The sequence below is a fragment of the Falco cherrug genome, chromosome 3 (assembly GCF_023634085.1).
Source record: "Falco cherrug isolate bFalChe1 chromosome 3, bFalChe1.pri, whole genome shotgun sequence".
In the NCBI taxonomy this organism is placed as follows: Eukaryota; Metazoa; Chordata; class Aves; order Falconiformes; family Falconidae; genus Falco; species Falco cherrug.
In genome coordinates this window covers 18,232,180-18,258,135 of record NC_073699.1, presented here as the reverse complement: position 1 = coordinate 18,258,135, position 25,956 = coordinate 18,232,180, and the positions used below count along the sequence as shown (strand labels likewise).

Genomic DNA, 25,956 nt, shown 5'->3' with positions numbered 1-25,956 from the left:
CAGATTAGCTACTTAAACTGCTTGTAAAGAATACTCCATCAAATAACAACCCCTAATGCTGCACAGCAGACGGGGCTCTTCCACCGCTTCCAGCTGTTTTCTTTATACTGGGAAAGTGCAGGGTAGGAAAAAATGGGAGTAGGAAAAGTGGAAACTTATGTTTCCTAATTTATTAATTTCCTAAATGGGTTAGGAGCTGGTAGCTGGCTGTCCTCCCACAGCTGGCAGTATTTGGTATGGTATATGCACCTGTGTCAGGAGATGCAGCCATGGCTGTTATGCCTGTAGCATCTACAAAGGGTCCTTCTCCAGCTAAGCAGATGCATGACAACGTTAGGACAGGAAAACAGCAGTGTAGTAAGAGATGAAAGGAGTGAAATTAGGGGGAATGCAGAAGAGAGTAAAAAGGGGTGTGAATTTCCAAGCACATGTCCTGTATCCATTGATTTTCACTGGTAATTGAAGTTTTACTGCTTGTTTCACTAATGCTATTCGGTTTTCCATTATTTCCTGGGTTATAAAATGCTAGCTCTGTTTTCATTTTTTGGTAGCTATGTTTATTGGGGTTAAGGGGTCTAATTATAGCTGTGAACCATTTGTACTGAGAGGGCATTTAAGTTTTTTCTGACTATTTCTGAGGCAATGTGATGAGTCATGAAATACAACTTTTGCAGAAAATACCCTGATTGTCTAATGACTAGGTGTTGGTAGACGAAATTACACACACTCTCCCGTTCACATGAAACAAGGGAAGTGTCTTCCTGAGTAAGCTGTTTGTTCAAGTTACCCAAGAAATGTCAAGGTTTACAGTTGCAAAATTGGAAAAAAGTCTTCTATTTGAGGAACTTGAAAACACCTGCTGTGCCTTACAGAGGCTTTAGATATTCTAACATTAATACTTGTCTTTATACTTGTAAAGAAGAAATGCAAACTGAAAATAATACAACTGATCACCTGTGTACAAAAATATTTTGTTTTTCAGATGATGCAGAGGATGTTAAGAGCATTGAAAATGTCATGTTAGAGTATGCTGCAATGGACAGAGAACTTAATCATTATGTGGAAGCAATTGAAGAAACAGTAAATCAGGTAAACAGCCACTTCTATTGAAGTTATGAAAACATATCCTTATTTAAAGATTACCTTTTAATAGATACAAATGTTATATTAAAACAGTACATAGTTGGAAAGATAGGCCTTTGATGGGTATAAAATACTGCAGTTGCCAGTACAACTATTGTTTTTCTTTCCTGGCTGGCATGCAGCGTCTTACTCCAATTCCTCCCCACTAAACCCTTGTGCCGGTTGGAATATGGGATGAATACTGCTTTGGGAATGACTGAGGACTGTGTGGTTAAGATACCGTAGTCCCAGATGATACCTGCTTGGCGTTTTGCGGAAGATGGAAGACGCATAATGAATGAGGCAGGAATAAACGAATGGTTGTGGCAGCGGGGAACTGATGGAGCGGGGTTCCCAGTGCCTTCCTGCCACATGAATTTGCTCGTGCTTCATAAGGGGCGAGCTTGTTAATTGTTTGGCCCATTAAGTGGGGTCTCGTTCGTTGCCTGACCGCGCATCTTTGCGAGAGGCCGGGGCGGGGGTCCCAGCTGGGCGCCGGCTGCCGCTGCGGTAGCACGGGCAGGTGTCGGGCTGTCGGGGTGAACCGCCCACAGCACGGGCTGCGTAAGCCCCTTTGCACTAGCCAGCCGGGCGCGGCGGCTGAGCGCCAGCTTGCAGAGGGCTTCTCCCTCTCTGCTTGTCGCCGGCCTGCGACACAATCCCTTGTCGGTCCCTGCGGCCCCCCGAGGCGGGGCGGGGGGGAACGGCCGGCACCGGGCGGGGCCGGGCGCGGCGGCGGCGCTGGCCGCCAGGGGGCGCCGCGGTTGCGTTCCCCGCCGCCCGCCCGCGCCTGCCCGGGCCGCTCCGCCATTATCTCGTATTTCCTCACGGTTATCGGCCCGTCAGCCCGCTGTGATTCTCTGTCCCTGGCTCTTGGACTCTGCGTAATCCCCTCAGCTCGGTGACCTCGTTACCCCGATTCCAGCGCTGCGGGCTGTCCCTGGCCGCTCTCAGGACAGGTCCCTCGTCCTGTCTGACCATCCCAAGCCAGGTGTTGGGAGCGGGGGCTCCACGGCTGAGGCGGGCACTGAAACAGCCCATTTCGGGGCACCCTGTACCCGACCACTTCATTTTTGGGCCACATCATGCTTGCAGAACTCAGCTTCTGAAGTAACCTATTTTAGTGTCTGCAAATAGACTTTTTGGTGTCAGTTTTGTACAGATTTCTCTAGAAGAGGCAAGAGCACATCCCTGATTTCCCTTCAAGTTGTGAAATCTGTGTTTCAAAGCATGAAGGTAGTGGAGCTTTTCCTTTAAACATGTCTAGCTGTTATCTTGCTGTTGTTTTTTGCTATTTTTAAAACAAAAGCAGGAGAGCAAAGCGATGCATTTTCCACCAATTCTATTTGGAGAAACGCCCGCATGGTTTTTATTTTGTAGAAATGTTTTCCTTTAATGAATTTTTAAAGTCATCTTGAGTGAGATGCTTAACTGAAAAAATCTTCGTTCAAATAATTAAATATTACATGTTTAAAATGAGTTTAAAACTATGTCTACGCCAGCAAATGTTGGACAGCATTAAATACAGTCACTGTTCCCCGTGCGGTCTTTAAATATACATTTCAACTCAGATGTCACCATAATTGCAGACCTTCTAGTTTATATTTGTCAGAAACTGGAAGGATCAGAAGTTTTTCCTTTATTTGGAATAGTCATGATTTTTAAAGCTTTCCTAGTAAAACATAACATAGCCCTCACAGGCATCTCTCCTCATTAGAGATTAATGATGTATATCCAGACTTGAGTGAAACATAGTAGGTTTATATTTTGATGGTAAGCTATTAACTGATTGATCTGTTATTGTTATAATAGCAATTTCAAGTAATTTTCAACAATGTAATTTCTTTCGTTATTCCTGTGTATCAGCAAAACGCTTTCTTCATCCTTAGGAATATAAAGAGTAAGCCTACGCCTTTACCAGCAAAGCACTCAAATCCTGTTTACTTCAGATGCATTCACTCCTGATCTTTGAAGCTCAGGATTCAATGCTTGGCTGAAGTGAAAATATTTTGTGGGTTTAGGTAGGGCGATGATAAATTCATGATTTTTAGGATTGGATTCAGCAACATCTGTTGTGTGCATATCTATGCTTATGTGCAAAAAATAGAAAGTCCTGGAAGGGTTGGTTTTCATTTTTTCCCCTTTTTTTCCTCTAGTGTAGCTCTTTTATGTTGTGTCAGAAACTCCTTCTTGCTTTGCTAAAACAAGCTCCTTCCCTGTTTCATTCCTAAGATTTTAAAAACGCAGCTCCAAGACATTTAACACATTAAGAGTCTACATGGATTATGAAGTCAGTAATGGCTGATCTGTTAGCCTCTAGCCACACTTCTATCTCTGTTTCCTACCTCGCTCTAGGGAATTTTCTGTACTTTGCACTGCCAGCATCCTGAGCAAACCTTTCTGAGAAAGAAACGTATATAAGCCTCTGCAGTGGATCAGAGATACCGTCTGTTCTCTAAAAAATTACAGCTAATGCTTTGTTTTGGAGGATAGCTACGTGCCATGCTTCTAGAATTGCACAGCATATCTCCAGTTACCTGTCAGAGACAGCTTAAACTCAGCTTCTGGGAAACAGATACTGTTACTGGATTTAGGACTGCATCTGGAGGTAGCTATTAGAAAGGCTCAGGTTTAAAATATCCTCCACTGGCTTGCTCCCCGGTTCCATCTGAATTCCTTACCTAAGGGCTTTCTCTGGGGAATTGCACCAGGTCATTTGTTTTCACAAGCAAACTGTTTTTCATACACAGTGTTAAAAGTATTTGTCTCAAGCTGCAAAACACATTTTAGCTGATTATTTTGTGAGTTTGTATGTTGTCATCTTCTGGGCTGTGGTTTCTTCATACAGCAGTGAATCTGAATGTGTTATATTCTGTTTCACCTTCTAACCACCTGCATGTAGTGAAATGTCCAACTGGAAGTTAGCAAGATAAGGAGACAGCAGCAGTTAAAATTCCTGATTAATTATTTCATTATGTGTACCTTTAAATGACATTGACAAAAAGTTGATATTGTACAATAAAAGTATGTGATGTAAATAATAAGGAACTAGCATGAGATATAGTCACATGTTTTTAAAAGCCATGTTTTTTGTTGATTTAAGCTGCAGTAGGTGGAATGCAGAAGGTGAAACATAACCAGCATCCTCTTCTGCTTGAATCAGCAGCCTGTTGAGCAAGAAATGAGCAATTCAATCACAGTGTTTCCAACAATAGGCTGTGGGAAATCCTTTGTCTGTGGAAACTCCCTGTGCTGCTGGATTTTCTTGTACCTGTGTAATGACTGGACTCCTGCTGCTGCTTCTTTTTTCATTTTTAATGGGTATTCTTAAAATAAATTAGCCAATATTCGGGTTCTTTCCATGCAAAGTCTGGACAGCACTCTTATTTTAAGTATAACAAAAAACTAACAGAGCTGAAGTACCTCTTCCAGACTTCTTTATACTCTTGAAGTGGATCCAAGTGATTGGGACCCAGGCTGAGTTAGCCAGTTCAGCTATCCCTACTCTAGGAGGGCTCTCAAGTGGCCAGAGTACCACCATATTGTGCCTGCTCTCACTCCCACTCTGCTCTCTAGATTAGCAGGGGTGTTGGTGGTGGACTCTGCTATCTCAGCTTTTCAAGCATGTGGCTTGTTTGGGACGGTAAAAGCTGGGGTAAATTTTCTGAAGTCCCCACACTTCTTTAAATAAAATGAATCACAATGTATTGCAGATCGATCTAGAGAACAAGAAAGACATAACTGACTTCCTAACGCTGCATTATTCCCACTTCTCTTTTCTTCTCCTGCAGGGAAAGAGAACCTGGGCTGTTTTGTTTCTTTTGCAGATGAGGGCGAATGTGGTAGTGGCATCTCTGACAAAGATTGCTTAGTACTTCCTCTTATAAGTTACTGCTCTGCCAAACATCAATTTATCTTGCTTGAATTGTGCCTACCTTTTGCTAAGCCTGAGCACTGTGAAGGAGGATAAAATCTGAACCTGAGTGAGGTGGAAAAAAACCATAGGAGATGTGTTTCGGAAAAAATTTAAGAACCATGTTAAGGAAGGACACTGAGAGTGGGAAGAGACAGACAGAAAGGTAAAGGACGTGGGCCTGGGAAGTCATGAGGTCATATAGACAGGTAGGGAAGAGACTGTTTGAACGAGTGCTAGGAAGGAGATCGTGTTGAGCTGGAAGAAAAATATAGAAATATTGGAAGTTGCGTTTGTGCTTGGATTTTATCCCAGCTTCTGCTCCAGCTTCCCCATGTTGCTCTGGGTGAGTCATTTCTATTATCATGTCAGTGGCTGCTGACATCTTTGTTTTCTTATTGTTCTGCATGGAAACTGATTTGAGCAATTATAACTGTAAATCAGATCAAAGATAATTACAGTTTGAACACAGGAAGTGAAATTAAACATGTTCTTTTTTTTGTTTTTATCTCTAAAACTACATACAACTGATGTAGGTGTGTGTCTTGATAGGCTTGAAGTCTGGATATGTCGGTCATTCATGCCTATGTGGCTTCACACCTTGTCAAGTGTTCATTCTTCCTTTGGCAAAGGTGAGGAGTGCACCATGTTCCTTATACAAGGGCTGTTTTGTCTCTACAGAATGTACAGGAACTATCGTTACTTTTGTTTTGTATTTTCGATAATAGTTCGCCTTAGACTAGTAAGTTCATTGGGCATGGGATAGGAGGAGGTGTTTGTTCACTTTGTCATTAATTTAGAGCAGCTTACTTAGTATTGGGATCTGTTATCTTCATGGCCAAATGTGTAGGTTTTAATCCCACAGAGGAGTAATTCCCTTCAGTGATGTAGGTCATAGTCATTCCAAGTGCGCAGCCTGTGAGTGATCTAAGGAGGGTCTGTGGAAAAGGGAAGAATCCTAGTTAAAACAAGAACGTCCATGGGCTAGGTTTGACTTGCAAACTATTTAGAAGAATTCTGGTTTCTTCACTTAAAACTTATAATATAGTGCTGTAGTGTCATGGACAGTCTTCCTTGGCCTCAGAAAATGAAAAGGACTTAAAGATAACATCTTTGTTACCTGGGCTTGGCCAGCATAGGTGTGTTGGCCGCGGTTCCTATTGGAGAAGGTTCTGCCAATATATCCAAGTCATTTTTGACAAAGCAAACCGAACCAGAAAAACATTTTCTGTAGTGGTAGCTCCACCTGTAGTGTGGGTTTTGGAGGACTAGCAAGGTCAACCAGGGGGTGTGGTTCCATCCAGTTCCCATTCTCCTTGGCACAGCTGTGGCAACAGAACTAACGTGATGCCCAAGTCCACTCTGTGCGGCAGGCACTGACAGTGTCATCGATGACCGCTGCTGCCTCTTAAGAGACAGGGCTGTGCTTCAAAATCAGATTGTCACTTGGTTTTCTGTTGAGCTGATAACAGCAAGACTATGAATCCTATGGGACTCATGTGTTTTAGTTGATTCAGAACTCACTGCCAGTGACTGGCACTGTGATAGCCATTACAGTGTTGTCAGTGAAATAATTTTTGACATGGAAATTGCTAGTTTCATGGAACAAAAAGCCTTGTTTAGTGCTGATGCTTTCCTAATGAGCACTTTGCTCTTTTTCTTCTTGCAGCACTGTCATGACAGCATGTTTTGGGGCAAAATCCACTGATGATATCCATATCTGCAACTGTGACCTTTACTGTTCCAGCTGAGTTCAGAGCATTTTCTCTGATACGTGCAGTGCATCAGTGTTTCTTGGTTCTGAAATCCTGTATGTTAGCCCTGAAAATTCTGATACCTTCTTTTCATCAAAAAAAGTCCTCTGCTATACAGAAATGGCTCAGGAAGATGTTTATGAAGTCTGCTACCATGAAAATGGGTTTAGTGAAATTATATGTATTTTCTTGGGCTGGTGGGAAACATAAAAGAGCTCTTTCAGTCTTTCACTGCATTTATTCTGACTCTATAGTTGTAGAAGCTAGTTAATCTATCTTGAAGTTCACTTACAGTTTACTGAAGTGAACCAGCAGCAGCAAGTCAGTCCCCTGGTGAAAGACATTGTACCTGTGCAGTGTCTTCCCTCCCATCAAATAGTAAATAGGTTTCTGGAGAGCTTGCTTCACCTTGAAAGTTTTTGTTAACAATGGATGTCTCCTTGGGCATTATTTTGGTATCTTCACTGCCAACTTTATTTCTTGTTTACTTGCTATATATTAATGAAGACACTTCAGACTAGTAATTCATCTTACAGAATAAGCAAAATACGGACATTGGATGAAATCTTTATCCTGACTTGGGCAGGATTAGTAGAGGAAAATAATATGTGACCCTGTAGTTATGCCTCTGTGTGTATGTAATGCCAAAGGGCTTATTAGAACTTTTACAGGCAAAGTTAAGTCTGGCATTTACTAGCTATGGAGTTCTTTAACATATTACAGTTTCTTCAGTGCAATTTCTTTGATATAATTCATAATCAATAGTGTAATGCTTGTTCTGTCCTGCCATCTCCAAACAGTAATTCAAACAATATTGCACTGGGGTAGGCATGTACTCAGTTTCCTGCAGAAACTGGGACAAGGATACATTTCTAATACTTACTTTATAATGTTTACTTTACTTTTTTGTGTCTGTCTCTGTATATGTTGGGCTAAGCATTTGATGGAAACTGCTTTTTTACTTTCCCAGAATTAGTAAGCTATGTGTATAGTTCACTACAATAATATCTTAGAGTCCACATTTGATGAGCTGCATTAAAAATATTTTTTTAGTGAGCAGTATATAAAGAAGTAGGAGTAGTGTTTTATTTTATGTGGGTTATATAGCACATCCTCAGTAATCTGTCTGTGTGTCTTCTAGCAAGCATAAAAATGTGTTGTGCTTTTTGAAGACTAAACCCTGGAAACCTTTGCACACGAACATAGGTTTATTTGACTTCACTGTGGTTACTTACATTTGTCAAGCTAAACATTTTCCTAAATATTTGCAGTGTAAACACTGGAGTTGCTGAAATGGCCATTGGCTTGTGTGGGTAGGAGTGGGGCAGCAGGGGCCACAGCTGGTTAGCAGAGCTTTGGGTGAAAAGAAATGTTCTGGACCTAGGACCATCACATGGAACTGGGAGCTCTGTAGACAGGGTGACAGCAAGGGATAGTATTTAGAACAAATATGCCAAAGAAATCCTCAGAACCCCATTGTAATTTCAAAACTGTGTTTGTTATGTTGGACAGCAGTGCTGCCCAGTAGGTAGCAAACTAGCCTGGGATTAAGGAGGACTGGATACTGTTTTCGGGTCTACTGGCAGCCAGCGTGGTTGACCTTGACAAATTGTTTCACTCTGTGCCTTGGGCTGTGGTCCCGTGTTCATTAATACCACTTCTGTGCAGTACCAAATCACCTGGTAGCATATTCTCGTCAAATAAGCCAGATCACATGATACCATGTTGATGCTGGCTGTATGCCGGTTGCAGAAGGACAGACGCTACCTGATGGAGCATAACTGTGCAAAATTAGAATTGGCAGAGTGGTTTGCACTTAATCAGTGCGTCATGCAGCTGTGGTGGTTTTGATGTCGTACTAGACATACTGAAACTGAATTTACTATCTAGTTCAACCACGATCTCAGTCATGTGGGTAGCATCCCGTATCTCTGTCCATAAAGAGATTTTTTCCTACCTGAAGATTTCAAAGCAATTTTAATTCAGTTGTGTAGTGATTTTATTTTGATATTAAGGATTGTAATAGGCAGTCTTAACTGTTTCTGCAATTCCAGAAGGTCACAACAGAGAGTAACTGAAAGTCTCTGTGGTTTGGATCCCTGCTTTTCTAGGTAGCGTCTCCATTTTAGAGTCAGCATGAATTAACTCTGTCTGGCTTAGCCTAGCCTAGAGAAGGAAGATAAAATTATGAAATGTAAGGAAATTAGTAGGTGTTGAGGTAGATAGCCAGTGCAAATTAAAAGGCCATCTTAATCTCAAATCATGGTGGTTGTTATTTTTGGTGTTTGGTGGGTTTTGGTTTTTTTTTTTTTTTTTGTTTTGTTTTTTTTTAATGAAACTTATTACTGGAAACACTGGAGTTGTAGTTTCAGTTGATCAGTAGTGAAAATAGTCTTTCAAATTAACCATCTCATCAGCTCCTGCTGACAGTCCGAGGATTTAAATGAGGGGGCTGTGGTAGGGGGTGAATGCTGAAAGCTGAATGATTCTCGGCAGCAGGGGTTTTTGACTTGAAATTAATTTATCCTGTTAATTGAACACACCCAAGTTGATCAGTGTCTTCGGGGAGGCAGTTTTGGAATGCCTTCCATAAAATGTCTCTCTCCAAATGTTCAGTGTTGTTTTAATTACTGTAATTGTTCCAAGAAATTGTGTGTGTATGTTGGGTATTTTAATAGTCTTCCCTCAAAACTTTAAATGTTAGGTCACTCGTTTAAAAACATTTACTCTTTCTGCTAGTATGTTTTTTAACTGACCTTATCAATAAAAACATTCAGCTACACAGATTTTCCCTCTGCAGAATTCTTAGCAGCTTTATAATGAATTGCGTATAAAATGTTGCTTACAGCATTAATTAGATTACATTTTTTTGTGGCTGCTACTACCATGAATTTGTGTTTTTTAAAGCATTTTAGTTAAGAAGGAGTTGGTAGAAGTCAATACTCTCATTCCTAGCTTCCTCATAAATTGCATTATTTTGGACTTTTTTTCATTGAGCTGTCCAATACTGGGCGTAAGCAGGAGTGTGCTTGCCACATGTTCCATGTAGTTTAGAGTGTACCAAATCCTTGCAACTTCATAGTATGAATTGTTTTGAATATTTTAACTTTTACAGGACTGCATGTTTAGGGCCTTTGTTAAAATGGAAAGAACGGAAGGTTTGTGGAGCATATCTTTTTTTCATTTCTTGATATTTGGAGTTAAATGCAGCTTTTTGACCTTTATTTCATTAAATAATATAATGGTTTTCTCATGTTTTCTTAACACATGCACTCAACCTGTTCTGCAAATGTTGAATTGTCTGTCTTTCTCACCTTTCACATTGTTCCTGTTGATAGGAGGTAGTGCTTTGATTTAAAAGAAGCAGCATGACTTCTTTGTGTTTGTGATTTGCGGCAGTATATAGCTATGCCTGTTTTTTAATGCCTACTAAAATAATAATAAAAAAATCTGCTTAATAGTATGTATACATTTTATTATCTTTCCAACTTGAGGTAAAGGTTTCAAAAAATACCTAAATCCTGCCAGAAATCAATACCAGATGTCACGGTATCTCCCAAATGTGGCCCCATTGTTGATAACCTACTGTGAGTAACAAACACTGTGCTTGATAATAAGGGTTAGCAAGTTGGGCTAATTTCTGGGCTCTCATCTTATTTAACTGAGCTAAGTGCATAGCCTGAGTAAGCTGATTTAACCAGCTCAGGTATTTTTTTTTATCCTTAGACTTGTGTGTTGACACTGACAGTGCATGAAAAGTATTTTAAAATACTGAAGAAAACCCTGTGTACACCAGATAAACTCAAAACTTCCTTGTTAAATGTAAAGTTCCCATGTTAAAATATACTCACACATACTACACCTGATAAATTCCACAAAACCAGAGAAATTAAAAGCTCAGTAATGTTGCTGATGTTAACTCTTCTGACTCTTGAAGTGTTGGTGCCTTACTGCATTGCCACTGCTCCTGTGTTAACAATTCACAGTGTTTATTCAACTAGGTACTCATCCTCTGTTCCAAGCTGTTGTTATGCTACTTTTTCCCCAGCAGTCTGTTGTGTGGGGACAGGATAGGATAGTAAGGGCTTGGGTGCAATGTTGAGTTTAAAAGGCTTGCTGGGAAGATGACAACTCTAGTAGGCAAAACTTAGGGACTGTGGTTTTGTAGTGTTTGATAACTGTAATGATGAAGTGTGGGCTGTAGATGAAATGTTTCTCCATGGATTTTTTTCTTCTTAGTTGGAGGCGATCAAGGGATAGAGGTAAAGGCTGGACTGCACTTAAAGCAGTTTGGTCTAGTTCAGTAGAACAGTCTATTGAAACAGGGAGTTTCTGGGCTTGCCTGTTAACAACCCCTTACTCCACAGAGTGCAGAATAGCCCCACCTCATCCCGCTGTTCTCTGTTAAATTCCACTAACTACTGGAGCCCTGACCCTCATTAGCACCTCTTCTCCCCAGAGTCAGGTTGATTATGTTCAGTTTGGTGGGTAGCTCCTCTGCCTCCTCCCTTGCTTCCCCTATTGCCACCTACGTAGGCTTCAGAGTCCCTTTCTTGTATTTTTTTGACCAAAACCAGAGTTGGCTGTAGTTAGTTGGTGGCATGCACTGGGAAACGACTTACAGAAGCATTGACTTTTCTCCCACCCACAGCAGTGCATTGTATCGCTCGGCAGACAAAATCTGAACAGAACAGTGAAGATCCTGTTGAACAATGGCTTAAGAGAATCTGGCCCATTAGTCAGATTTGCACAGAGCTGCCCTATCAGTTATAATGACCTATGTCTGTACTAATGCTCCATGAGCTAATTAGACCTTAGTATAGCTAGTCATCCTCCCTAATCTACCAGTTAGGTTTGCATATGCCTGGCCTCCTCCATCAGTCAGGCTTACAAACATGTATCAGACAAATCCCTTCAAGCAGGTTTATATGCAAAGCATAGATAACTATAGCTGTAACATGTATTACAGCTCAAAGTGAGTTTACACTCAGCCATTTCAAAACCCCACAAAACTCAACCCCAAACTCCTTATATTAGTCCCCCCTTTGCAGTACTTATTTGTCTGTTAAATTTTTAATAGGACAGTGTTTTATGGTAAGGAGAAAATCCAGCTAAACCGAAAAGCACCCACAGAGGATCACAGATGTGGCTTTACTTCTGGTCAAGGAGAAACTGTCAGGTAATTCAGATAAGAGGTGACTATAATAGCAGTGTGTACAAGCATGGAGGGAACAGAAGTGCTTGTTCACAATGTGTCACATAAAAACAAAGAGCCATTTAATGGAATTGTCCAGCAGCAGGTTTTAAACCAACAAAAGGAGGTAACTTTTTATACAGTGAATAATTACATTGTGGAATTAATTGCCACAGGATGTTATGGAGACCAGAAGCATTAACGAGTTCAAGAGGCTACTAGACAAATTCATGGAAGAAAAACTCATTGACAGCTATTAGATGTAAAGATTCAAATACAATCACTGTCTTGGGAAATCTCTAAACTGCAAGTTGCTAGAAGTAGGGAAAGTATATGGTAGGAAACAGGGGAAGGTCTTTCTATTCAGCTCCTTTGTTATACTACTGATCCAGCTTTTTGCGTCTGCCACTGTCAGGGACAAGAGAGTGCACTGGATGGATCAGTTGGTCTGATACAGTACTCACATCTTTAGCAGAAAACAAACTACATAGAAAATACAGAGTCTACAACCAGTACTGCATCCTGAAATTTATGTTGACTGGCTATGTAGCTTTAGATGAATAACATTTATACTGTGATTCAAACCTATTTTGGAACATAGTTCTATCTAAAATTACCTTTCGCCTCCATAATTTTAATATTTGGAAAGTCTTCAGGGTATCTAATAATTTATCTTTGTATTCTTACTCATATATTTGATGATTTAAAAAAAATAAGTAAATGAACAGCTCCTGCTCTGGGCATTATTACATAATTGAAAAATTCTTAATCTCAAAGCTAACTTCAAATCTATATAATATAAAACCACACAAACCATTTAATAATTAGGTACTAGCCGATAAAATCCAGCTTGAAGTTAGCACAGCTACACCCACTTGGACCAAAGGGAGGAATCTTCAGCTAGATCCTTGTCTTGTAGCCAGTTTTCACCCTTAATACCCAAGAAAAACTTAATTACTTGTTCTAAACAACACGTCTTGCTTGTAATATTGACGGAAGGAGGTAGACTATAGCTCTGGGTGAGTATCTGCTGGGACCCCTTATAAATTTGATGAAATTCCATCTTAAGTACCTGCTCTGATTTCAGCCACATCAAATGGGATGAAATGTTTTCCTGCATTGTTAGGTACCATATGATCTAGGTTTTTTATTTATTTTAATAGATCAGAATCTGAAAGTTTTAATATCAGTCCTTGTGATTCCTGGGTGGGTGAACACAAAAATGCCTTTTCTATCCCCATCAGCAGGGTTATAAACTAGAAGGGTGGTACAACTGGGATCATACATATGGTCAACTAAGTTGTGACTATAGGTTTCTTATTACAGGAGATACTGAATAAGAGACAACAAAGCATGTCTTATTTTTTAAAAAAGAACACATTAAGTTGATAGCACTGTCAGAAAATAATTGTGATTTTATATGCACTTTCATTACTTGAGGAAAGCTTGGCTCCACCATTTTTGTAACTCTTCAAGTAGTTTGTGCCTCTCTTAGCCTCCTGTGTATCAGATTAAAAAAACCCCAGCTGCTTCAACTTCTATCAGTTGTGAGCCCATGGCCCCTCCCCAGACTCCAGTTTCTCCACATACCTCTTGAACTGGGGGGTATGAGACTGGATGCAATTTTTAATCTATTGCCTAATGAATACTTCATAAGAGGGGAAAGTTAATTCCTTTGTCCTGGTGGCCACGCTGCCCCTAATGTAGCCTTATTAGCAGTGAGAATGTTTCCTCACATTTCACTTGGTGTTGTCTGTCCTTTTCAGCAGAGCTGCTGCAAAGCCAGGCGGTTCCTAGCATGCACTGATGTGTGAGGTTACCCTGCCCCTAGAAAAGCTGCAGAACTTTTGTTGTTGAACTTAGCATTTCCAGTCCTGAATTTCCTCAAGGTCCTTCTTGATTAAAGCTCTACTGCTTGATGTGTCAAAAGCCACTAGGTTAGTATGGTCTAGAAGATTGCTGAGGGTGCATTTGGTTTCATCATCCAGGTTGTTGGTGAGGTTCTTGAACATTTTCAGCCCTACTGTTCACCACTATAATACTCTGCTTGGTACTTGCTACCAATTGGATATCAAACTAATGTTTACTGTGAGTGCTACCCTTGGAGCCCAGCTGTTCTGGTAATTTTCAAACTACCTTCCAGACCATTTAATTACATCCACCACTCTCCCCACATCTGCTTTTCAGGTCAGTTCATCACATAAGGCAATCAGTTGGATCAAGCATGGACTGCCCTTTGTAAGTCCATGTTGATTGTTGCTGATTACCTTTTTGTTCTCTGCATGTTTGGAGGTGGATTCCAAAAGGATGTGGTTTGCAATCTTTCCAGGGGCTGAGGTGAGGCTAACCAGCCTGTAGTTGCCCGAGTTCTTTCTCTCGTGCCCTTTTTAAAGACAGGCATAGTGCTAGCCTTTTTCCAGTTTTCAGGGGCCTCCCACAATGATCATGCTTTTTTTGGAGATGACAGGCAGGACTCTTGGAGTCACATCAGCCAACTCTTTCAGCACTTTCAGATTAATCTTGTCTGTCCTCATAGATTTGAATACATGGAGCTGCTCTCACTCATTCCTGACTTGTTGTCCCTGACCTGTTCCTTCCCAAACCATCCTGGTACACCTGGAAATCTAGGAGTAATCTTTGCCTGTGAGGACTGAGGCACAAATGTATTGAGTACTTCAGCCTTTTCCATTTGCACAGCCGCTACTAGGTTGTCTCCCCCATTCAGTAACATCCCCACATTTCCTCTGAACTTACACAATTCCCTCTCGTCGTTCTTTCTATCCCTTACTTGTTTCAATTCTAACTGTGGTTTGGGTTTCCCAATTTTGTTCCTAACTAGTGCTAAAGCCAAAGCCAAAGTAGTGCTTTTGTGCTCATTTTTTTCTTGCTATTTCTTGTTTGTTGTATGCTGTCTTTTTGCATTACAGTTCACTAAGAAGCTCCTTGCTTAGTCAAAGTGACTCCTACTGAAATTTCCAGTCTTCTTGTACAACAGGATTATTTGTTCCCGAGCTCTCAGTAAGTTTTCTACAAAAAATTTACTAGCTATCCTAGGCACCTTTCGTGTCAGCTTCCCAGGCGATTCTGCTGAGCCATATCCTGAATAACCCGAAGTCCACCTGCATAAAATCATGAGTCCTAATTCTTCTGCTTATCTTCCCAATCTTCTTCTGCATCCTGAATGCAATCACCTTGTGGTCACTGCTCCCAAGCTACTATCTGACCACATTTGCCACTACTCCTTCCTTGTTCATGCACAGAGGTCACACAGAGTATTACCTTTGTTTGGTCTCTCTAGCATTTACATTAGAAAGTTATCACCAACGCAGTCTAGAAATATCCTCGATTGCTTGTGCAATGCCATGTTGCCCACGTGGTGGAAATCTCTAATAAAGACGAAGGCTGGTAGTCATGTTGCTTTAAGTAGTTGTTTGTAGACAGTCTTATCCACTTCATCCCCTTGGGCAGGTGGTATGTAACAGGCTCCCACTGCTGTATGGCCAATGTTGCTTTTGCCTTTGCTTTTCACTAGAAGATTCCTGTCAGTTACATCTCTGGATTCACACTGGACCTCTGCATAGACAAGGAGGTGCTTTGTAATGAAGTGCAACTGCCCTTCTTGTTGTTTGTTCATTGCTTGTTCTCCTTGAAGAGCCTCCATGACACTGTTCCCGTCATGGATGCTATCACATTTAATCTTCGTGATCCTGATCACATCAGAACTCTCTGACTGTGCGTAGACTTCCCGTTCTTCTTGTTTGTTGGCCAAGCTCTGTGCATTAGTATCCAGACGCCTGAGGTAAGCCTCTGCATGCCCTCCCTCCAAGTCGAAATGTGTAACTTGTGGCCTTTTCTCACACATACTTTCTCCTCCCTTCCCTTCTCTTACCACTGGGCCAAGTACCCATTCCTCAGTGAATGTGGTTTAAAGCCATCCTCACCAGAACAGTGAGTCTCTTCACAGAGATGTTTTTGGCAGGTGGCTTCCGTGTCTTCGTAGCTGCCCATCTTTATTGAATGTGGCATTGCAATCAAAGAGACCCAAGTCTTGCTGGTGACAGCAGCTGTACAGCCAGGCATCAGTCTGCTGGTTACATCTGCTAGCCAGGCCACTCCATTGACTGGAAGGACTAGAAAAGAGCATTGCTGGCACTTCTGTCTTCTCATGTTTGCTCCGAGTTCTCTGTTCCATTTGAGCTACTCGGGGTTTCACTTGACTGTGTTACTTCTGTCCCACAAAGGTTAGGGGCAAGAGGTAGAATTTGGAAGGCTGGGTGAGTGCTGGCAATTTCTCTGTAACATCAGTGAGCTGGTTCTGGGCAAGCAACAGACTCACCTGGATAATAGGGGTGGATTATTCTGTTTCAAACAGGGGAGCATCATCAGGGACTAATACCGATGTTTTCTTTAGTACTGGTGCTAATCCAAAGACTTGAGATATGCACTCAGAATTTTCTCAAACACCCACTACTGTTCCTGAAAATCGTAGCTTGGCACAGCTGGAGGAGGAAAAAGAGTTTTATTCTTGTTACCTGAAGTCACAAGCTAGCAGCTTCTACCCTCTGCAAGTTTGTACCCTCTTGCTGGTCTTTTGGTTGTAGCTGTTCTTCTTAGAATTATAGAATATGGAAAAGACCTTTAAGATCATTGGGTCCAACTGTAAACCTTACCTTGCTAAGCCCACCACTAAGCCATGTCCCTAGGTGCCACATCTACATGTCTTTTAAATACCTCCAGGGATGATGACTCAACCACTTCCCTGGGCAGCCTATTCCAATGCTTGACCATACTTTTGGTAAATAGATTTTTCCTACTATCTAACCTAAACCTTCCCTGGAGCAACTTGAGGCCATTTCTTCTTGTCCTATTACTTGCTACTTGGGAACCACCTTGCTACAACCTCCTTTCAGGTAGTTGTAGAGAGCAATAAGGTTCCTCAGCCTCCTTTCTCCAGGCTAAACAAACCCAGTTCCTTCAGCTGTGTCTCATGAGGCTGGTTCGCTAGACCCTTCTCTGAACGTGCTCTACTTCCCTCATGAAGTGAGGGGCCCAAACCCAAAGATAGTATTGGAGGTGTGGCCTCACCAGTGCCAAGTACAGGGGGATGATTGCTGCCCTTGTCCTGCTGGCCACACTGATTCTAATACAAGCCAGGATGCTGTTGTCCCCCTTGCCCACTGGGGCACACAGCTGGCTCATGCCCAGCCGGCTGTCGACCAACACCCCCAGGTCCTTTTCCCCCAGGCAGCTTCCCAGCCGCTCTGCCCCAGCCTGTAGCGCTGTGTGGGGCTGGTGTGACCCAAGTGTGGGACCTGGCACTTCTCCTTGTTGAACTTCACACAATTGGCCTTGGCTCATTGATCCAGCCTGTCCAGGTCCCTCTGTTGGAGCCTTCCTGTCCTCCAGCTGATCAACACTCCCCCCGGGCTTGGTGTCATCTGCAAAGTTGCTGAGGGTGCACTCAGTTCCCTTGCCCAGATTGTTGATAAAGATACTAAAGAGGACTGGCCCTAGTACTGAGCCCCAGGGAACGTCACTTGTGACCAGCTGCCAGCTGGATGTAACTCCATTCACTACCGCTCTTTGGGCTTCAGCATAGAGCATACCCGTCCAAACTATGAGTTTCTCCAGGAGAATGCTGTGGGAGATGGTGTCAAAGGCTTTACTAAGGTCCAGGTAGACAAAATCCACAGCCTTTCCTTCACTCACTAGGCGGGTCATCTTATCATAGGAGGAGATCAGGTTCGTCAAGCAGGACTTGCCTTTCATAACCCCATGCTGGCTGGGCCTGATCATACCTGCACATACCGTGTGATGGTGCTCAAGATGCTCTGCTCGATAACCTTCCCTGGCACCGAGGTCAGGCTGACAGGCCTGTAGTTCCCTGCGTCCTCCTTCCTGCCCTTCTTGCAGATGGACATCACATTGGCTGACCTCCAGTCAACTGGGACCTCCCATTGGAAGTGGTTTGGCGTGCACCTCTGCCAGCTCCCTTAGTACCCGTGGGTGGATCCTATATGGCCTCATGGTTTTGTGTGTGTCTTAAGTGGTGTGGCAGGTCACTAACCATTTCCCTTGAATTATGGGTCTTCATTCTGCTCCTTGTCCCTGTCATCCAGCTCAGGGGACTGAGTACTCTGAAGGTAACTGGTCTTGCTATTAAAGACTGAGGCAAAGACGGGATTAAGTACCTCAGCCTTTTCCTCATCCTTTGTAGCTGTATTTCCCCCCGCATCCAAAAAAGGGTGGAGATTCTCCTTAGCTCTCCTTTTGTTTCTAATATAGTTATAGAAATGGTTTTTATTGTCTTTTATGGCAAAACCAATTGGAGTTCTAGGTGGGCTTTGGCCACCTAGTTTTCACCCTGCATAACCTCGTGAGATCCTTGTAGTCCTCCTGAGTTGCCTGCCCCTTCTTCCAAAGGCCGTAAACGCTCTCTCTTTCCCTGAGTTCTGGCCAAAGTTCTCTCTTTAGCCAGGCCAATCTTCTTCCCTACTGACTCATCTTTCAGCACATGGGGATGACCTGCTCCTGTGTCTTTAAAGTTTCCTTCTTTAAGAATGTCCAGCCCTGCTGGACTCCTTGGCCCTTCAGGACTGTGTCCCCAGGGACTCTGTCAACCAGTCTCTTAAATAGGCCAAAGCCTGCCCTCTGGAAGTCCAAGGTGGCAGTTCTGCTGACACCCCCACCCCCCCCCCCCCCCACTTCTCCAAGAATCAAAAACTCTTTATCATTTTGAGATCACTGTGCCCAAGACTGCCTGTAGCCATCACATCACCCACAAATCCTTCTCTGTTCACAAACAACAGGTCCAATGGGAGCCTTCCCCAGCTGGCTCCATCAGCAGCTGTGTCAGGAAGGTAGCTTCCATGCACTCTAGGATCCTGCTGGACTATTTCCTCTCTGTTGTATTGTATTTCCAGCAGACATCTGGTAATTCTTACCCCCATGGGGCTCAAGATTTTGTCTTGGAGAAATTTCTTCAAAGATCTTACTGATCTCCTGTGCAGAACCCCTGATGTGGTGAAGCTTGCTGACCTCTCTTAGCAGCTCCTCACTGAGCATAGCAGTGACTTGATCAGAATGCACGTCCCCAGCTCCATGCCCCAGCACTGGGCATCTAAGTATCCAAGCCCTGGATGGCAGAATGTATCCTCAGCACTTCCATGGAGGCTGAGAATGCCAAAGTACCAGGAAGGCTGCACTGGTGACCTGTGCTGCGTTATCTCCATTTGGGAGCAGCTTCTGTTGGATTTCTTTACGCTCCCTGCAATCCAGCTGCCGTATTAACCGCCTTGCTTCTGGTTGTGTGTCCTGATGGCAGGGCTTCATGTTGCTGGTGTTCCCTGAGGAACACCATCTCATCTCTAGATGAGTAGGAAGCTGATGCAAGTTAACTCCACCCCTAGTGAGACTCCCACCTGGCAGGGAGGTCCTCATGCTGCCAGTTAGTTGGTTCTCTGCCCAGTTTGCTTGCCTTGTGATCACATCACGCATTGCTTCCCCTTGCACTGCTGTTCAAAACAAGGGCTGGAAAGTGGATGTGAGTTAGACACGCTGCTTTAGGATAAGGAATAGCCGTCCTAGTTTCAGGATAGGCAAATTAGAGTGATTTATACAGGATTTGGTTTTATGTGCTTTCCACGACAACCATTCAGTAAAGTAAATATATGTTGTTATTTTTTTCTGTGAAGTATTTTTAGTAAGTCTTCAGTGCCTGTTTTATTGAATGACTAATGCATTTTGGTACATCTGAATTACATCTATACTGAGTCATTTCATTTTGTAATGACATATTTAAATGTTTAAATCTCTACAGAAATTAAACCTTGTAAAAGACTTTAACCTTTTGTTCTGGTGGTTGGTTTGTGCCTCTGTTATATCACCACAAGCCTCTGCTATGGGGAAAAACTCCTGTAAGCTGAAGACTCAGAGAATGCTGCATCGCAAAGACATTTCTGGAAACCACAAATGAGCCAGTGTGTTTATGCACAGCCAAAATTTTGGTTTTTCAAATCAGATCTTCTGCTTGCTGTGTAATGTTGTTGCATTTAACATTTCACAATACTGTTGTTGGACTCCTAATTTTTCCTAAGCCACTGTTCACCAACATTTCTAAATTTTCCCCCCATCTCTTCTCAGACTATAGTTACTTCACATTTTGAAACTAAGGCTTTGTTTATGGGGAAGGTTTTGCTAGTGACAGAACTAAAATAGTTATATTGGTGTTACTTACATTCTTACTTGTGGTTTTTTTTGGTGGGGCTTTCTTTTATTTTGTTTTATTTTGTTAAACTCATGTAGGATACGTAAGATGAAATGAAATAAAAGCATCTGCAAGTTTTATACCAGGATAACTGTAAAATAATGTAAACATTTATTGCTTGTTTAGACCAGTCCAACAGCCTTCCTTAAATTACTTTGTCATGTGTACTACTTCTTGAACTATTTTTTCCCTAGTCTGCTACCTACCTTTTATCAGCTCACGATACCCTTATAGACCTCGAACAAATGCCTGTTGTACCAGGCTGTCCTTATTTTGAAATACCTTGCAAGCTTTCACTTGTGCTTCATTATCCTGGATTTGTAATCTGTGTTTCTCCCAATGTGTGGTTTATATTGCGTCTTTGCTTGTGTGCCAGGTTCGTCATTTACTTTGTGAGCTTTTTAGTGCAGAGAGCTGTTCATCACATCATGTGCTTTCTGAAGCCCATACCATATTTTTAGAATCCAAAGAATGATCATCAGTCATCGTGAAAGACCAATATCCCTTTACTCTGCTATCTATGAATACTGTTGGAGGCTTCTCGTGCCTTCTTCAAGCAAGGAATCTAAATTAGGAACCACAAAAAAATCTTGGGTTAGTACTTGCACAAATGGGTTGTATTGTGACAAAGGGTTTGAAAAAGACACACGCACATCCCCAACAAACAAACAAACAAACAAACACCTAGCTTTCACCATTGAGCGATAGAGCTCATACTATATATGAGAAGAACGGGAGATATTTGTAGTGGTAATTCTGAAATGAATGTGCCTTTCTGTTCTGTGAATATTTGTATGTTAAATACAGGGAAGGGGATTTTCAAAAGCACCTACATGATGTAAGAACCTTGCAGAAACAAAATGAAAGACAATCCATAGCTGAATGGTTAGGCAATAACCTGGGATGTGGGAGAGTCAAGTTCAAGTACTTGCTCCAATTATCTCTTAATTAGTTATACAAAGTGGAACAACTTCAAACGGGAGAGATCGAGATGCCTTACCCCTGAATACCCAATAGCCTATGGGCTAGGGCAACTAATATGGGATGAGCAGAGATCTGAGAACAGGTCACTCACCTTACTGATGACTATTTTAACCGCTGAGATATTAAATCTGATAGTATGTGGATTTCTCTCATCATTGCTTATGAGGAAGGATTTGCCTGGCTTAAGCAACTGACTCAAGGAAAGGGTTTGTGGTGGAGGCACCCATTGCCATTAGAGGAACAGTGCTCCCTGTCTGTTAGACAATCCTTGCTTAGATAGCTGGTTTTTCTGATTCCTGTTTTTTGATATTGGGTTTCTCCATCCATTTTATAAAAAGCCTTGACTGGCTAATTCAGTCAGGGGATTGCATTAGGTAATAGGATCTTTGAAGTGCTACAGTTTGCATCTTTGCTACAACTTGGTAGTCTTCTTGTGCATCCAGTTCTTTGCTACAAAGTAGGGACTTACAGTGGTGCTGACAGACAAAACAGAAGGTGCAAAGGACTTTTAACAAGGCTGTCACATTGAATAGCAGATATAAAGACATTACCTATTGTTAAAATACATTTACTGTTACAGGAGGAAACCATGCTAATATACTAATTACATCATCTTGAGAGACTCAGAATTATCTCTACAGGATTTCATGAATCCATGTCCATTTGATTTGTCCTAATTCAGAGCCTTGTCATCCTCATCTGCAATCTCTTGCCCAGATGGAGCATGGAAATTGACACAAGCATTCCTAATATGCAAACCAAGATCTGCAGTTCCACTTCAAAGCAACAGCTTCTGAAGTGGGAATTTTAATTATTCCATTTTGAATTAGTGACTCTGCAAAAGAGGTTTTTTCTTCTGCCAGTGATTTGGGTGTTCTTTTTTTTTCAGTTCTGTTACCCAGCTTTGCTGTAGGCATGTCTCATTCTGTCATGCGAACAGTGAAATGGCTGACCAGCTATCGATCCATGTGTTTACTGATTGTAATCCATAACGTCTTTAGAAAGTTTTTTGTCCTGTTCTTGGGTTCTTTTCTGTCTAGTATTTTATATAACAAGATGAGATTCCTCATCACTCAGAATAGGAGTCTGTCATGAACTTGAGAAACAAGGACAGATATCAACTGTCCTATATTTTGTAGACATGAGCTGTGTCTGCTGTCAAAACTTAAGTCCCTTGGACAAGAGAATATGCTGGTGAAGGCTGGTGGAGAAGAGAAACTCAGGAAGCAAGAAATATTATCATGTGAATATATATTGCATGGCAGAAGACAAAAACAAAGGGGAACAATCATGATAGGGATTGATAACAGTCAATCTACAGAACTGGCCAAAGTAGCAAGTGATTGGCTGAGAAACAGCTGAAATTTCATCTGATTTTGAATAACTACAGAGTAGTGTCAAGTCAAATTTAAATACTTTGCTGTGACGTACTCAGAAGATCCGTGCTGAAGCGTGAGATGCAGTTACGAGGTTTAGTTACTTACGGTGAGTTTCAGTGTTCCACTTTGGAAGGTGTATTTTCACTTTATAATGAGGTGACTTAAGGAGGTCAGCGACAGTAGAGGAAGGTGTGCCGCAGCAGCACTCTCAGGACAAAATATTCCTAGGTACCAGTGGGTGCACTTCTGAAAGCATGTACTACCATAACCCATAAGAGGTCAGCATAACTTGCTGTTCCTCAGTCTGCTGACCCGTGCGTGGAGGGTCGGCAGTCACTCCCTCTGTCTGCTCCCTCCATCCTTTCCAAGTGACTCAGGAGCTGGTGTTTGGTGAGACTGTAATATATAAAGGAATAATGGAGGCATCCCATAATTAGGGCTAGTAATAAGAGAGGAATCAGTCTAGCACATGATATACAGTGAATGAGTCAGAGAAATGATGGAAAAGCGAGTTTGATAGAGTTATAAGAAGGAATGTGCAGTACTGAAAAATTGCGATGAATGATGAGATGAGCTTCGAAAGAAGCTAAAAAAGGGAAAGCAAAGTAATATGAGAAAGAGGAAGGACAAGTTCAAAACCAGTACTAAATATAAGAGCTAGGTCTGTGAATTCAGAAAGATGTAGGGAGAAGTTTAAGTGGCAGGGGAGGTGTGATCAAGAGAGTTGGCTGGCATAGGGTTTATGCTAGAAGCCTGAAAGAATTTGGGGAGACAGATTTCATAGCATTGCGGAAACTGAGGAACAAGAAAAAAAAAAAGTATCTATTGAGTCTGAAAATAACAGAAAGGAGATACTTGCATGCATAGAGTTATAAGTTTAGAAGATGATGAATTCTTTTTTGTGCTTTTAAATCTTAGTGGTAAGTGACAGTTTGTAGTCATGGATGACATCAAATTTCTGGGATTGTCAGCCTGCATAATGGGAATGGTTTTTATAGTCAAAAAAGTACTGAGGTTTTTTTCAGCAACCTTAAAGTGGCCAAACTCATACTGGTTTGCCTTCCTGGGTGAGTAAGTTCTTATGGAGAAAAACAAAATTTCTACTCCATAACCGTTTTTTGTCAGCTGAGGCAATATTAAGAAAAGTGTATTTAAATTTGAGGCTAAGCTTTTTATTTTGCTTTTACAAATGGTATTTCAGCAGTATATGTGAAGAGTATTCTATTTAGGAATCCTGTTTCGTGCTCCTTTTTTTCATGTCTGCCATGCAGACAAACTCTCAGGTAGGACCATCTCCTTCAGTGTTATAAATGCAGTTGAAGACTCAGTTTTTCCTGTTTCTTCTCACCCTGCTGTCACATTTTGCAGGCATGAGCAAACTAATACTGCTGTCGCACACTAGTCTCGGTTACAGAAATTGTTATTTTAACTGTGAACTATTTAAAAACCTTTTTAAATTAAAGTTTGATTTTAATTACTTCCAACAGCATGTAAAAATCAAGGGCTTATGTATAATGGGGGAGTCTATATGGGCTGGAGAGTTGGAATATGATTTCATTTTTAGTCATAATTTTAAACCTGGATTGGTAATTTACATTCAGATTTTATAAAAAGGCTTTACATATAAATTGCAAGAGAGTTGCAAAACAAATGTCTCTGAATTTTTAAAAACTCTTCTTGTGTGCTTTCTATTATACAGTCATCTATCAGATTGCATCCGGTATCCACCTTACAGTTAGGTATCACTATTACTAGTATTGTGTTTAATTACAGCTTATTATATTGTTCACAGTTTTCCGGGTTTCCTTTAATGTGGAAAGTATGAAGCAAGCTGGTTTTGAGTTAAGATGTGGAAGTTAATGTAATGACCCATAATAAGAAAGCTGTTCAGGTTCCATCAAATTTCTCGGGACCCAGTTTTGCGAGGCTCTGTATAAAAAGGGATGCTCTGGAATCAGGAGGCTGGGCTCAGTCACACAGGACAGACAACTGTCATAGCCAGAAACAGTCAGTTGTGAAGAGGTTTGTGGGCATCGTAATAAAGAAAGATAGCTTTAAACGAGCATTTTGAAGAAGGATTTAAAGATGTATTCACAAATGTTTATGACTTTTCCCACAGCAGGAGGACCAAGAGACAGACAGTGCAAATGCCATTTGTTTCGAAAATCAAACAGGTAGAGTGGCAGGAACTGGCATCGTCGGTTACCTGCTGGCAAGAACCAGCTTCTTGATGCTGTGATAGGTAACAGAAAAGGTGTGGATAGACTCCAAGGATTTTGGAAAGTTGGTGGAAAGGATGTGTTGGGTGGTAATGTAGACAGGATTAATCTAGCCTGTTACACATGGAGTCTTTGTAAAAACTGGTGGCTATAGAGGAACATATAAGTAGCTAATCTAGCATACTAGGAGCAAAGGCCTTTTGAATGCTTTTTTTTGTGATACAGTTCTGTTTCTGAGGCTTTGCTGAAACTGCATTAATAACAAAGATGGGACCTATAGGCAAAGAAGAGGAAAAGAATCGCAGTTGAAAATATCCTTCTCTGTCAGACAATATACTGCCTGCAGGGAGCCTATAAAATCTAGGGAATTGAGATACCCTGGTACACCTATACAGCAAAAAGGGTATGTTAGCATTCCAGAGTGTCCCATGCAGCAGGAAAGAATTACTTGTGCAAGTACTAGGAAAGCACGTAGTGTTTGCCAAGACAAGGGAAGAGGTGCAAGCTGTCAGCCAGAACTGGTAAATCAAGAAGGATAAGAATGGAAGGAAGGAAGACCTGGCATTTAGTGGCTAATAACTCTATTGAGGGCTGTCCCAATAGGAAGCTGGATAAGAAAACATCACTAATAGTGATTGAAGACTGTGATACGTGGAGAGGCTCAAGGGAGAGACTTGTCTCTAAGGCATTTGCAGGAAAGTGCAAAATAAAAGGCAGTTCTGCCACAGGACGCAGACTGGGACTGCCATACAGGTGAGGTCTTTGGTACCTACTGCGGTGTAAGGAAGGCAGGTGCTCCCAGTTTATAAGAAAATTCTGGGCCCACACTGCAGTTGCACTTTTTTTTTTTTTTTTTTTTTTTTCTGCTTGGTGTAGCTTGGCACCATCACTGAATTCACTGTTCTGTGTTAAAGGTGGAGCTGACCCTGATGGAAGTATTTCCATCTTGATCCATATATTAATACAGATATATTAACTTGATGAGCCTAGGCTCAAAGTGTCAGCCAGAATATATGTTTTTCAACTAATGTCAATTCAAATAAAGCATGAGTCTATACTTAAGGAATCTTATTGCTCTTCCTCAAAAGTGTAAAGGTTGCCTTTAGTCTTAATGAAAAATGACAA

General features: G+C 41.6%; 1 protein-coding gene across 4 annotated transcripts in view; it reads left to right on the top strand.

The window, feature by feature from the left end:
• Positions 1-25,956, top strand: part of NSMCE2 (NSE2 (MMS21) homolog, SMC5-SMC6 complex SUMO ligase) — a 136,133-nt gene that overhangs the window by 29,382 nt on the left and 80,795 nt on the right. For all 4 annotated transcript variants that reach the window (XM_055703841.1, XM_055703844.1, XM_055703843.1 and 1 more), the window contains one exon: positions 983-1,089. In XM_055703841.1, the coding sequence (XP_055559816.1) occupies positions 983-1,089 (107 nt within the window). The remainder of the gene's footprint in view (positions 1-982; positions 1,090-25,956) is intronic.